Source organism: Myotis nattereri (genome assembly GCF_964212035.1).
Source record: "Myotis nattereri genome assembly, chromosome: 13".
Classification (NCBI taxonomy): domain Eukaryota; kingdom Metazoa; phylum Chordata; class Mammalia; order Chiroptera; family Vespertilionidae; genus Myotis; species Myotis nattereri.
In genome coordinates this window covers 26,345,444-26,360,234 of record NC_138088.1, presented here as the reverse complement: position 1 = coordinate 26,360,234, position 14,791 = coordinate 26,345,444, and the positions used below count along the sequence as shown (strand labels likewise).

At 40.6% G+C, this 14,791-nt stretch overlaps 1 protein-coding gene across 1 annotated transcript in view; it reads right to left on the bottom strand.

Moving 5' to 3' along the window:
- TMEM26 (transmembrane protein 26) overlaps positions 1–14,046 on the bottom strand; it is a gene marked incomplete at its 5' end in the record, with an annotated part of 37,184 nt that extends 23,138 nt beyond the window's left edge. The window contains one exon of the mRNA XM_081104422.1: positions 13,856–14,046. Coding sequence (XP_080960548.1) covers positions 13,856–14,046 — 191 coding nt within the window. The remainder of the gene's footprint in view (positions 1–13,855) is intronic.
- Between the last annotated feature and the right edge of the window lie 745 nt (positions 14,047–14,791).

Sequence of the window (14,791 nt, the reverse complement as noted above, 5' to 3'; positions counted from 1 at the left end):
GCCCGGCGCTGGGCGGGTGATGGCAACTGGAGGCACCTTGGGTCCATCTTGCTGTCAGCCCAGCGACCAGGGCCCTCTGCTCCCAGCCCTCCTGAGCTTCGGTGCCTCCTAACGGGATCCCGAGGCTGCACCTCTGATCCTGCTGCCCTCTCCTCGCTGGGGACCGGGGTGCGGCGGCGTGGGGTGCAGGCGTCCCATTTTCATTAAAATGTTCAACCTGCGCCAGCTCCATCGGTGTCCACAGGCGGCCCAGGGACAGACAGTGATCCCGGAGGCGCTCGCTGCCCCCACCAGAACTCAGCCATGATGGTCTGGGGTGAGAGAGCCCCGCCAGGCATCGTAACTGTGACTTGGACCCGCTTCCTTAACCAGGGACCTGGTGCTGGGTGGGCAGCAGCGGTGCTTCCTCCCCAGCCCGCGCTGGAGCAGGTGCCTGCAGGTTCAGAACCAAGCTCCGAGGGCCTTCCCAGGTGGCAGTGGCCCTGAGCCCGCTGGCTCTCCCTCGATCCCACCAAGGCTTGCTTCTCTCACTTGTTGAAAGACCTTCTCGGTCCACTGCCATAGTAATCAGTTTGGGCTGAAAGGACTGGGGGACTTCAGCCACCCGCCTCCCCACCCCACCCTTCCGGCGGGCCTGAAAGGACTGGGGGCCTTCGGTGGGGCTGAGGGGACTGGGCGCCGCCATCTTTGTGACCATGTGACAGTCAATTTGCATATTCTGTCTTTATTAGATAGGATGTTATTTTGACTATGAAGAATACATTTCGGCCATCTATGTTTTGTTTGACCATGGGTCCCCCTAAGAATAAAGCACTCTGTGCTCCTTCACTTGGTTAATCTACAAGAGAGGTTCTAAAATGACTTTATGGCAAATGTCCCTCCAAATTATAATTTTCTGTTTTGGAATGCTCTTCCTTTACATCTCTACCCTTCAACATCATACCTGTTTTTTCAAGGGCATACCAGGAATTAATCTTAACTTGTATTTCTCCTGGGACCCAATACATTCTCACTGTTTTATAATTATTTATATATAAGACTTAGATTTCCTAAATTCCTTGAAGGTGGATCCTGACTATTTTATCTGTATGTAGCTCCCCACTTCCCTTTCCTTCATCTTATCCTCTCCTCAGTGGTATCAGGTGTCTTACTAAGTCTTTAGTTAATGCTTGTTAAACAAATGTTTATTTGCTTTAAAATTCATGAATTTATGAATAAGGAAGGACTGAACAAACGCAGTGAATGGAGGCTACTAGCATCTACCAGGACCTTTTATTCCTGTTTCAGGAGGCCCAGTGCCAAGTGTGCTTCTGTCGTTGTGGCCCTTGAGGAATTGTCACAGTGCAGTAGAAAGTTCACAAAATTAAGAGACCCAAATTTGAACCTTGCATCTTCCATTCATTTATCGTTGGAAAATCGCTAACTTCCCTGAGACTCCCTTGTCTATAAATAGGGATAATAATATCCACCCCCACAGGGTGGTTGTAAGGATTAAATGAGACAGTGTGACTTATGTGCCTGATATTGTATTGATACAGAGTTTTTGGACTGGATTGCACCGTGTTCCCCTGGGCAAGATGGTGTCCTGGGCTCTTGTCCTGTGGAGGCAAAGAATGAAATTATGGACAAAAGGTGGTATAGAAAATGTGACATTTACTGAAGAACAAGTACAGACTCCCACGTGGGTAAGGAGAAAAAATCTCACAGCACAGACTCCCTTGTGGGGAGGGGAAAAGAGTCCCACTGAGTTCCCTTTTCCCAGTTTATAAAGGCTGCAGTTTTTGTGCCTCGATATCCCCTCTGATTGGCCATCACTCCCCTTTGATTTGGTCACTGTAGCAACTCCTGAGCTCAAAGGTCAAACCTCATATGGGACACATAAGGCCCTCCTTTATTTTGTAAATATAGACCTTTTGCTACTCCCAGTTCCCTTATGGAAATGTAACTGCTGCCTCTCCCAGCTCCCTTGTCTTATGGAAATGTACCCTTTTGCAGCTCTGTAGCCCTGTGCTTTTTCCATGGACCCCCATAATTTTAAAAATTCCCTAACCCTGCCCATTTCGCCCCTAAAAATTCCTATTTCAGTATGCGCTCAATACACATGAGTTGTTGCCTTATACAGGCTCAGTTCTGCAAATACATGCATGGCTGAAAGGGGACGGAGAGGATACCCATTTAGAAGACTCTCTTAAAATAACATAACCAGTCCTATTTTTAAACTACGATTCTCAAAACTAAGCCTATTTAAGACTCCTTGAACTAAGGGAAGTTGTTTGTGCTGCTGCAGACAACATTATGCCTAACTTCACATTCATTGGACAGGTCGTGGTTTTCAAGGGCCATTTGCCCACCACGACCTATAAAATGCCACACCATCAGGGCTACGTACCTCTTGGGTGCTGCTGCTTACGATTCTTCCTCACCATGCTACTCTAACAGTGTTTTTCTTTCAGTTCTGGAAGTGCCTTCCTAACTCAGGCCATCACTCATATATATTCCTCTCTCTTGAAATACTTCTCTTCCTCACCTTTCACCTGATTATTTCTTTCTCATAGTTCATGTCAGCTCTATGGGACTCTACAGGAAAAAATTTCCTCTCTGCTGCATCTAAATTAGATCCGCTTGTTATGCTTGTCCCATCACACTCTTCACTTTTACCCCATATATTTTCAAAATTTATAATTACATATTCACGTGTGTGCGCGCACATGGCCGCCTCCCAGCAATTCTAAGTAATATAAGAACTGGGTCTGTCTGCTGATCATTGTATCCTCATCTCCTTCCACAGTGTGTGGCACGGGGTGGTGGGCTCCCCACAAATACGTAGTAATCGGATAAGGTCATGGCTGACTAAAGCTCCTATTTTCTTGCCTCTCTGTTGCTGGTTTGACTAGAAGCCTCCTTTTGAAATAACATCATAAATTGATTTTATCAGAAGTGTTATTGAAGGAAACTAATGATTCTGTTCTTGTGTGAATTTAATATTGTCCTGCTACTATGAAAAATTTAATATTTCAAAGTTACATTTTAGCCGTTAGTTATTATATTGAAGGTTTGCCATATTGTTGATCGTGCACTGTCAGTGCAATTTATTTTTGGAACCAAAGAGAAATATGCATTCTAAAAATTAAAAACTAGGCCCGGTCCTACCTTGTTCTGTGTAACTAATGAAACCAGATGCCCTTTCTCAGAATCATTTTACTGAGTCTTCTTGTCTTAATGGCATCCAAAGTAAGTAGGTGCCAAGCATTTTGTATGAAGACTAATACCATATCAGTGGTCGGCAAACTGCGGCTCGCGAGCCACATGCGGCTCTTTGGCCCCTTGAGTGTGGCTCTTCCACAAAATACCGACTTCTGCACATGGGCCACAAAGTTTCAATCGCACTGTACATGCGCGCCCACACGTGGTATTTTGTGGAAGAGCCACACTCAAGGGGCCAAAGAGCCGCATGTGGCTCACAAGCCGCAGTTTGCCGACCACTGCCATAGATGAATCTAACTAACTCAAAAGTAACTTAAATTAGGTTTCTGGATACTGGTTTATGAAAAGAAGACATACTATTCATACACTAACAAAAACTGATAAATGTATGAGTAAATGAATAAAACACATCCAAGTGGAAAATATTCACAGAATTGGGAATGCTCTATTGCTAATAAGCTATCTTGCCCTTAGAAACTCAGATTTATTACAATACCAATTACCACTATCTTATGAGAATACAAGAGATACCCAGCATTAATACTTTAATGCCCAATTACTTTGCCTTTGCTCAGACATTTTTTTCTCAATTAAAACCTTTCTAAATATATTTTTTCTCTCCACAGACATTTTTGTTTGTTTGCTTGTTTCTTATTTCACAGCCCTTAGCCAGCATACCAGTTCTCTCTAAAGTACCCAGCTGGAGCACCATCTTAAAGGATTTTTTCTCTTTTTTTTATGGACCAATTTACTAATAAAATATATTTATAGGTCTTGCTACATGCTAGATACTGCTCTGAGCTCTTAAAGAGCTATATTCATTGTATTTCTTTTCAGTTCATTTCACCCAAAAATAAAATATTATTTACCACACAAAGTTGTCATTTCAGCAAATTATAATGTTTTTCACAAAATGATTATGTCATGACATTTAGCAATTTAGCCCTACAATGAATTATATTTACTTCAACTCACCATTAGTCTAGAATTAGGATTCCGTTTTCATCCTTCTAAATATGACAATTATTGTTGTTTTCTTATTGAAAAGTAACATGTATTCATTTTAGAAGCATATAACAATATAAAAAAACAAATAGGAGAAAAATTAACCATAATATCACTGACTAGCCTGTTCAGCTTTGTTCTCTGCAAACAATGAGGATCCTAGTCTTCCAATAATATGCATAAACCTGAAAATAGATAAGATTTAAGTGAGGCAAAAATAATGTTCCAAAATTATTTCTGTGCAAATTGTGATTTCAACTTCTCAGTATTTCCTACTCTACAAATAGGAGTGGACTTGTAAGAATACTAGACCTACGTTTCAAAATCTCACATTAAACTGCCTTGAGTGTCCTCAATAAAATTTCTGGAGCACTTTATAATAATAGACCTACTTTCATGGAAATAAAAAAAGTAGGTCAAGATACCCTTTTGTGGGCCCCTAAACCCTGTTTAACAATTTAAGAATTATCTGTCCTTCGTACATGTACTGTAGAGTGCTTTTCTAAGGGGGCCTTAACACCCACCCGTGCCACCGGGGCTGCTCAGTTAGGCCGTTCTGTTAATGCAGGGGCAAAAGTGGCCAATAAGACAGCCTCAACATATGACCTACTTCTCTCATTCCCTCAAAACTCACTCCATGCTCTTGCAGAACACACAACCCTTGCATACTTGCAAAGTCACAAATCTGATTCCACCACCCACTTGTCTTCCTAATTAGAGCCCCCTCACAACCACCTCTCTCCCAGAGCACTCTGTCTGTATCTGGCGCTAAAGAGGGAGGGAAGCCAGACTTAAATGGCCATAAGCTCCTGAAAACTACACCCAAATGGAGAATTAAATATGGAGTACGTATGTTTTAACAGGTGCTGACATCAGATGATAGAGTTGTATTGATGATGTGCTCTCATATCAGTGTTTTTCTCCCTCTCCCTTCCGCTATCTCTAAAAATCAATAAAAGCAGATCTTTTTTAAAAAAAAGGAACAGAAGAGACGAGGAGGAATTTTAAATGGGTTGGGAATACTCATTGCAATGAAATCATTTTTTATACTTCCAACACTCTTTTAAAATACCTACATTTATGTTTTGTTAAGGGAAAACTACTTCTGAAGGTGAATATTAATAATAATTGTCATTGTTGTTGCCCATTTTAAAAATAAAATCATAATCCCAAATTATGATATAAACCAGTAGCAGCAGTACTATAGACTTCACTTAACCTCAAATGCCCCAAGAAGATATCTAAAACAAGAACAAGCGTTATTAAAATTGAAGTTGCCCACATTCAAACCTCAGCAGTATGCTTCGCTATGAGCAAACTAGTTATAGGAACAAAATATGCATCAGTTTTAGGATGCATGTACTATTTTTCTCATAAAATTTCTGAGGCAAAGCAAATCATGACATCTTCCTAAATGATTTGGTTCCAACTGAAACCCTAAGTACTGCCATCATCATAGTCCCTCAACCGGAAAAGCCCTTCTTTCTTCTCTCCACTCTTGTAAAACCACCAGCTACTTCAAAGCCAGTGAATAAATCACAAGAAATTTTCTCTGTCTAACAAGTTCTACCATACTGAGTGTATCTTTATTCTGCAGTCTTTCTGCACTCCTGAACTTAATTTGTGGAAAAGTGTTTGGTTCTCAGAGTGTTGTTCTCATGTAACTGCATATATTGTCCTGTTCTCATACAACTGCATAGCACCTAGTACAATACATTATTGTCTAACTAGAGGCCCAATTCATGAAATTTGTGCAAGGGTCTCGGCCCTCGCAGCCGTGGCTTCATCCGGAAGGTCATCTGGAAGGTTGTTCGGCTGTTCAGTCTAATTAGCATATTATGCTTTTAGTATTATAGATGAATAAGTGAACAGGAATTTTAATGGTCTTTGGAGGACAAAATGCATTGCTGGCATTATGTATGTAAAACTTTAATTTATTTTATTCTATAAAAGACAATGGTATTTATTTCTGGCCTATAAAAGAAATTGGCTTTCCACCTCAGGACCAAAATAAAGACAACCTAGAATTTTTCCCCTCTTCTGTTTCCTTTTACATTCTGTTTTGGTTTATAAAAAGATGTCTGCTCCTGCAAGAGTGTCTTTGAGCCATGTCCCTATGCAGTCTGAACTTTTCTACATTTTGTTTTAAAAGCAGAACTATCCCAGTGCTCATTAGCAGGTTACCTGGGATTAACCTACCTAACTTTGAAAAAGAAAAATATATTGCAACCCCTTATGTAGTATAGGGAATCCTTGTCCCTAAAAATATATGTAGTTGTACTATCCACAGGCAAAATCTAATTTGTTTATTAAAAGCAGAGGATAATAATTAGGCTGATGGAATTTGATCCTGGGGTGGGGAATCCTTCACTAAGCCTCAGCTTTCTCATTTGTCAGTAAGAGCAGGAATAGCTCCACCAGGGCTATTGTGGAGAATAAATGAGGTAATATGCGTGCAATGCCAATGCCTGATTCAATAAATATGAGTGCTCACCGGAAGCTAGGAATTATATTTGTGATTTATTATTACTAGTTGTGATCTTAGATAAACAATCTTGCCTTGCTGTGTAACAATGTCCTCATCATAAAACAATGATAAAGATGTAAACTAACTCCTAGGGTCATTGTGAGGATTACGTGAGAAAATGAATGTAGAGCAGGCTGGGAGCATTGTCAGTACTCAATAACTGATACCTGTTACCATCTCCATTATCACCATCAACTTCATCATCATTCTCATATCTATTATCAACAGGCTGTCAGAAAATGGCACCGCCATTTTATTAAGAGGTTATTTCAGGTGTATCAAATAGGTGTGTGGGACAGGAGGCTCAATCAGGGAAATAAAAAAGAAACAAAGAAATACTGCAAAGCATGAGGAGGGCTGACAGCAGCGCTGATGGTGAGAGGACATTTTTATTCATGAAGAATTACTAACACTTACTCTAATAAACAAACAACATTAAGGCAGTTGCACCCCCAGCAACCTCTTTAAGGTCAGTCAGACAAACTGAAGATAAAATATAATCCCCCTTCTCCTAAACAACTATGAATAAGTAGGCTTATATTCAGAAAAAAAGAAAATATGTCTCCACCTGGCATTTTATATTAACAATCTTGATGTCTTTTAGTATTATTCGAATATGAGTTTCAAAAAAAGTGCGTTTTTTGATACCAGTATATAAAAAACTATTTTAAAAACTGGTTTGAACAAATGGTTTATGCCCCCCAGGTTTAACTGTCATACCAGTACTTCCAGAGTAGTGAGGGACATGCACAGGGGGAGAATAACCTTTGATGTAAAGATTAATTTCCCATTGTTAGTAAAGAAGTTAAACTATTTAGATTTGTCCTGATGCTGTATGCATAATAATGCCACCACCAAGAGAAGGGGAAGTGCATGAAATTTAGCAGTGGTTTATGGGAGCTGCCCACACTTAGTTTTTCTCCCAGTCTGGTAAAAGAAGCTAAAGAATATTATAAGCTTAATTTTCAGTTCAAAATGTCTCAGTTGAACATACTAAGCAAGGACATTATTCAAAGGTTTAGTTTCTCAGGGGTCTCATTAAGCAGACTTAATTATTGTTTTGATCCCTCCCAAGTCCATTGTGAAATAGAAAAATATGACTTTTTCTTGAGAGTGAAGCATAGTACTCATTCAAGGTAGCGTAAGACTCTTCTTTCTAAACCCATGACTCAGATCACGAAAAACAAAGTCATTTGCTGATAACATTCAACATATGCTTCCCAAAAGGATGCAAAGTTAAGACACCCTTTTGCATTGAGCTCAAGGCTCAGGAGGTAAAATGTGCACATACAACTTTGAATATTGCAACTCTGGAATCACATAGTAGGTGGCGTGGATAAATTCAGTGGACAGTGGAAAGTGTTACTGGAATAACTGAAATACTAAGGAGATATTTCAGGAAGTATGGACAGCAAGTGTGAACAAGGAGAGAAATAGTCTATCTGCTGAGAGACTTTCCAGCACCCAAGCTGGCCATCTGGCAATCACAGGGTCTTCTTCCCGATCCTTTCATTTCATCTTCCCTGATACCCAAAAAGGTCATCAGGAGAAGACTGCTTTTACTTCCCAACTTCCTCTCTGGCTTTTTTATAAACAATTTTGATCAGGAAGATACATGTGTCAAATACTACAGAATTACATCATATTGAGTTCCACACTACACAAAACTTGTTCAAGATCAGAATTCATATATTTTCCATCAAATCTAGGTTTTTTTATTTCTGCTCTTGAACTGTCTAAATACAATTAAGTAATCAAAACAAATTTCATTGAGGAGTGTTCATTGTTGTTGGTTTTTTGTTTGTTTTTTACAGAATTTGTTTGAATTGAAATCCATTTAGGATAGAATCTCTTCTTATTCCTAATTTATCTTTTTGTTTTTCAGTTGGGAGACACCTAGACATTTATAACACATGATGTTCAAATGAGATGTGCTAAAGATATAAAATTTAGAAGAAAATTTCCCCTTGGAGGTAGGATGCATGAGGAGGAGAAGAGATAAGGAAAAGTAGAAAAGGAAGTCAGTGTTTGTCTGTCTTCTGGAGATATGTCAGAAATGTCCCAAGGCACAGCTAGCTCGTCCCTCCCTCGAATTTTCATCTCCTTGGCTCTTCCATGTCTAGCTCCCTCTCTGCTTTAACGGACTCAGCTCAAATGGCTTCCCAGAGAAGCCTCTCTGACCACCCAGTGGAACCTTCCCCCTGGTTCTCCTTCCCTCTGTAAGCCATGCCCCTAAGGCCTTCATAGTTTTAATAATTCATTTATTTATTTGCTTAATGTTATTAATTCACTCACTTATTTATTTACGTTGGCATTTCCTGGCTCCCCTGATTAAAATGTGAGTTCTTTCAGGACAGGATTTTACCTGTGTTATTCACTTGTGTATTCTTGGCACTCAAACAATGTTTAACACATATTAGATGTTCCAGATATTTTTGTTGAATGAAGAATGATAAGGCTCTGTACTTGCTCCAGAGAAATCTGCTCAACTGTCCCTACACTCACCAACCTCAGGATATCCCGTATCTACACAGTCTTTGCACTCCTCTCTCTCACCTATTTTTCCTGCTACAGGTCAAATACTGTGAAGTCTCCTTTGTCCGCCTTCCCCTCCCCACCACAGTAGTACCCATCACATCCTTTCTCCTCTAAATTGTTGGAGTCTTAATATCCCTCCGCTCCCAATTTCCGACTAAGTGATCCTAAGAAAAATGATTTTTAACAGCTCCGTGCCTCTGTTTTCTCATCTAAAAATGGGTGAAAATAGAGGAACAAAATAATTGTAGCTTCTATCAGTATCAAATGGGATAATCTGTATAAAACCTTGAAAGAACCTCAACATTAATAAATGCTAAATAGTCATAATTATTCTTCTTCCCACACATTTGAGTGCTTAATCAAAATGATTCCTTTTATTTTAAAATTTTGAGTCTTTGTTTTCTGTTTCCTCTGCTTGCGCATGCAGTGTCTAACATAGTATCATGCTTACTAATTAGACGGTTCAACTAATAGTTATCTGATTGCACTTAATAAGGGAAGAGGGAAAGAGAGATAATGACAAAAGGTGCCCAAATAGGTGAAGTATTTTATTAACTCAATTATATTTACCTTGTGTTTTTGAAATTCCAATGAAGAAAGCTCAGTGCTTAAAACTATGTACTTTTGCCAATAAATTCAACTTATATATCTACTTATTCTCAAATGTTGTCTACTCTCAAGCAAACAGGCTTCAAATGTGTCACAATCTTGGTCATCACTATTGGCTAGAAAGCAACTGAAATACTGTCTTCTGTTTGATTTTTGCCTAAATAGTAATTCACAGGTCCTTTGGACTGTTGCCTAGATGATAGAAAAACAAAATAAAGCAAAGTGGTACTAATTTCTGTCTTATAGAAATATAAGTAAATGGGCAGGTGAAATTAATAAACATGAGGTGAAACGAAACGAATTCCACTAGCATACATTTATTGCACTTAACAAGGGGTGTGTTGTTGGCTTACCCTCTCCTATAGAATTCCAACAAGTTAAATTTCTCCAACTGGCAAGTTATCAGTGTTGATGTAATGCTGCTTGTCCCTGGACAGCTGAGCTCAGCAGCTCTAGCTCCATTTTCCTTTCCAAAGAATAGCTAAAGAAACATTCTTTGGACCAGTGTAATATGTTTGCTACATTTCAAAAAATTTTCTTCACATTTTCCTCTATAGCTCTGTTTATTGTTCCATGATTTCTGTAGATTTGATTTATTTGGGGCTAGGTGCCAAATATAGTAAAAAGAGCAATGTTCAAACTAGCTCAGGGTAATCTAAAGGAAGTTTGTAGATTTGATGTTCTAGAAAAGAAATTTTCACATCATGTGTTGTACAGAGTTTAGTCCACCATTCAGGCATTACTTGATTGACTGATTGATATTCTGTATGGGAAGGTTTCACCTACTTCTATTTCTACAAAAAAAACCAGACCTTATAGACATAACTCTGTAACATTATTTTCCTGACAACATATTATGGACATCCCTCCAGGTCAATAGTCAAATCTAGCTCATTGTTTTTAATATCAGCAAACTACTCTATATTTGGGTATGTTACAATTTTCAACCAGTCTACTGATGGATAATTGGGTTGCTTTTAGGTTAATTTTCCTCTAACAAGTTGGAAATTATTATTTTTTACATATATATTCACATATAGGTACTTTTGGTTCTACAGGGTAAATTGCAAAATATAAGACCAATAAATAAAAAGATACATATCTATACTAATATAGATCTCTGTATAGATCTATATTGACATTTTCCTATATAAATGAATAGGTACTGCCATATATTTACTTTGTGTGTTTTTTTATTCCATCAGTCCTGGTTTTCTGATGAAAACTTCTTTTAACACTCAGAAAACAAAAAAACGTTATGCCTTGCCTTACCTAGAAAACATCAGCCTAGGAATGAAATATGTCCCAAGTCAAACACATTTTAATGATTACTATATTACATCAGGGGTAATTTTCTATATATTTTATCATTCCATCTTCCGATTTCTTTTCTCAGATGACAGAATAGCCTGAGTGCTTTGCCCACAAAAATTACCATATTTTCAGATTCAATTATAACATCAGTAGAATAAGGTATTACAAATCACATTTCAATTTAGATCATTTACAAAGACTCATTTGTCCCTGAAATTTTATAATAAGCCAAATCTATCAATTTTTTTCTTATTTTTAAGTATTAATCTAGATAATGAGCCAGCAAAAATTTTGTGAATTACATCATGAGCCTATTCTAAAATAAAGGTAAGAATTTTCTTTCTACTTTTTGGCTCTGAACCAATGGTTTATTGACCAGTCCCTCAAATAACGATGTACAGACAGAATAGGTGTCCAGTTAACACAGAATGCTTTTTAATAAGAAGAAAAAAAAAGAGAAACCCTAGGATCTAGAAAAGACCATTCCTTTTTTATTTTTCATTTTTATTTTTTTAGTTACAGTATACTAGGATAGAATGAACCATCTCAGTAGCTTCTGAGGCTAATACATTTCTATCACCACAATTACTTTAGCAAACCTGGTTCCTTTCACTTCTGCAACATCATGTAGAGTTAGTGATCGAGTTTACACCCTTTTTTAGTCATTAATCATCAACATGTTATTTCATTTAATTCATAACAATCTATAAGATAAGTATTTATAGCTGAGAAAGCTGAGGCTTGGAGAGGTCAAGTAACTTGCTCAATGCCCCACAGAAAGTAAATAGGAAAGCCCAGATTCTACCCCATTATCTGTCTGCATATGTCCCTGGGCCCTTATTTGACATTGACACATTGACCATCACCTATTATTTTTGCCTCAACTTTCTTCCCCTCTCTTGGTTGTAAGTTACATGTTAGTCTGAATCAGCCCTCAGTGATAATAGAGACATGAAGGTCCATTAGCTATAGTGTTTCTATACAGCTGGAGGGAAATTTTGATTTAATGTGAGCTAAGGACTCTGGTTTACTCTTGGAGAGGGAGGAGGTATATTTCAGAGCCGACTGAGCTAATCCCTCTTCTGAGGTTGACATTTCTTCCAGAAGCTCTAATGCTTGGTGGTAGAACATTTTTCAGATCTCAGACTTCTTCTTCCTATTATTGAAGATATTTTCTACCTTAGCATTTTAAAGTGACTCAGTAAAAACTAAATCAATTTCATATGACCTGGAAGGTGCACACTTTTCTCCCCTTTTGTTTCTTTAACACTGATACCATTGAGAAGCTAACACCATTTTTTCTTTGAGATATTCCAAAAGGCCCACTGGAAAGTACCTTAACTACCCCCTCCTTATTAGCTGTTCATAGGGTGAGGGGAATGGGGGTGGGGCGGGGGAGAAGGGGCAACAACATTCCAATTCTTATTGTATTAAATTAAGATCCTACTCAAATACTTTTTTTCATTGGTAATTTTAGAAATTTTTCAACAGTGAAAAATTTAAGCAAGATTTACATCATTTTAAGAGACAACACATTCATCCCCTGCACTATCATGAAATATAGTCTTTTGTAGTTTGATGGGTAAAACTATAGAGAGGGGTTTTGTTTTGTTTTGTTTTGTTTTGTTTTTAGCCCCTCAGTATGGTGGCTAACTATACTTGCATGCTGTGTGTAATTCTTGAATTGGCTAATACCATGTTTTCTTTCTCATAGAATTGGGTGGTTATAAAACTACCCAATTGACATACGTGAAAACACAGCCTCACTGTATTTAAAAATTAATACAGGAAGAGAACAATCTTGGAAAAGTTTTGGGATGAAAATCTACTGGGAATGGAGGGATGAAGGTGGAGGTTCTTTGTAAATGGCAAGGGAATCCTTTTCTCATTTCTTCTATTGTATTCAAGTCTTTGGGGGAGGAAATGAGCATCACGCTGAGCCTATAATTCTTGACACTGAGGTTAAGGCTGAACCACCCCCTGCTGGTCCCTCCACCAGCGTGGCTACCCATCTTGGACCAGATGAGCTGACCATTAGCCAAGCTCCGAAGCAACCAAACCCAGACACCTGAAGCTGGTGCCATGTCTGACCTCCAGGGCTGGAAGGAAACTAAGCGGCTGAAAGCACAGACTGTTGTGCGGTCAGGGTCTTGTCGCCCTTCATCGCTGTCCCGTGCACACAAGCTCTTGCCAAAGTCCCTGATGGCCAGCGAAGGGCATTCCCAAACTTGCATGTATGCAGAGTAACCCGCGCACACAGGCACAGACACACACACACACACACACACACACACACACACCAAATTCAGAAAGCAGGTCACAAGACATCCCCTTGCCCCCAAACTCCCCCATTTGAAGTACTTTCTGCAGACGATTCCTTTCTTTTTTCTCATTTTCCAAGTTGCCAAAGCTGGGACTGGGTGACGCCTGGCTGTGATTGGAGTCTTCCTCCCAGTGATGCCCTGGGACCCTGAGGTGCCCAAGGGACGCGCGCGCATCTCGCGCTCCTTCCAAGCTCCCAGCGTGAACAAAGGGGGTCATATTCCCAGTGAAGAGTCAGTGGGCTTCGGAAGGAAGGCTCTCGGGCTGCCCGCGAGTACCGTGGGGGACAGTGCCCGGAGATTCCGCGCCCTCCCATCCCTTCCGGAGTGAGCTCACCATTTGTAGCCTCTGCCGCGCTTGAACTTGAGGGTGAGCGCAGTCTCCAGAAAGAGCAAGAGGTTGAGCAGCGCCAGCAGCCAGTACCTCGGCTCCTTCTTCACCACGGCCACTCGCCAGACCCCAATGAGCGAGTGCAGAAAGAACAGCAGCCGGGTGACCAGGGCGTTGAGCAGGACCAGTCCCTCCATGCCGGCGCGCGCTCTGCCCTCGGTCCTCTCCGGTCCCGCAGACCCGCCAGGAGCACCAGCCCCGCCCGTGAGCAGGGACGTGACAGCTCCGAGACCTGCTGCCACTGAGGTCCCTCCTCACCCTCCCGCTCGCTTTCTACGGGAGAGAGCGACTCGCCCCTCCCCCAAACTTCCTGAGAACTCTTCAAAGAGGGGCGCCTCTAAGCCCAGCTTCTCTAGACTGCTGGACTTTCCCGGGAGTCTGGGGCTCCCAGCCCAGGCTCCTGGGCGTTATTCTCCAGCGCTGCCCACCCCGCTCCCATTCCCGGGAGCTAGTCTCCATCCCTGCCCTCTAGCAACCCCGGCCTCCCTGGAGTCCAGAAGAACTTCCTTACTCCGAGGGAGAATGATCGGAAGGAGAGGTGGACAGGGTGCTGCATAGCCAGCAAGGGGGAGGAGGACGCATCTGGGTCATCTCCCCCTTGCTTTCCTCTGCAGAGCTTGAATTCACTCACTTCTTACAGGAACAGGCTGTCGTGGTGACTCTCCGCTGGAACGTAGGAGAGCCAAAGAATCTGCTGTCCCAGCAGTTTTGGGAACACGGTTTCTGCCCAGAAGGGAGAACTACAACTTCCAGGGACTAGAGGAAATGAGACACCCGGGCTTTCTGAGAGCTCCTTGAACCTCATCCATGGGTGACCGGTCACTTCTACTCTTTGGACACAGTGCTAGTAAAGAAATAGTCTTTATTGTGTCATCTGCCACT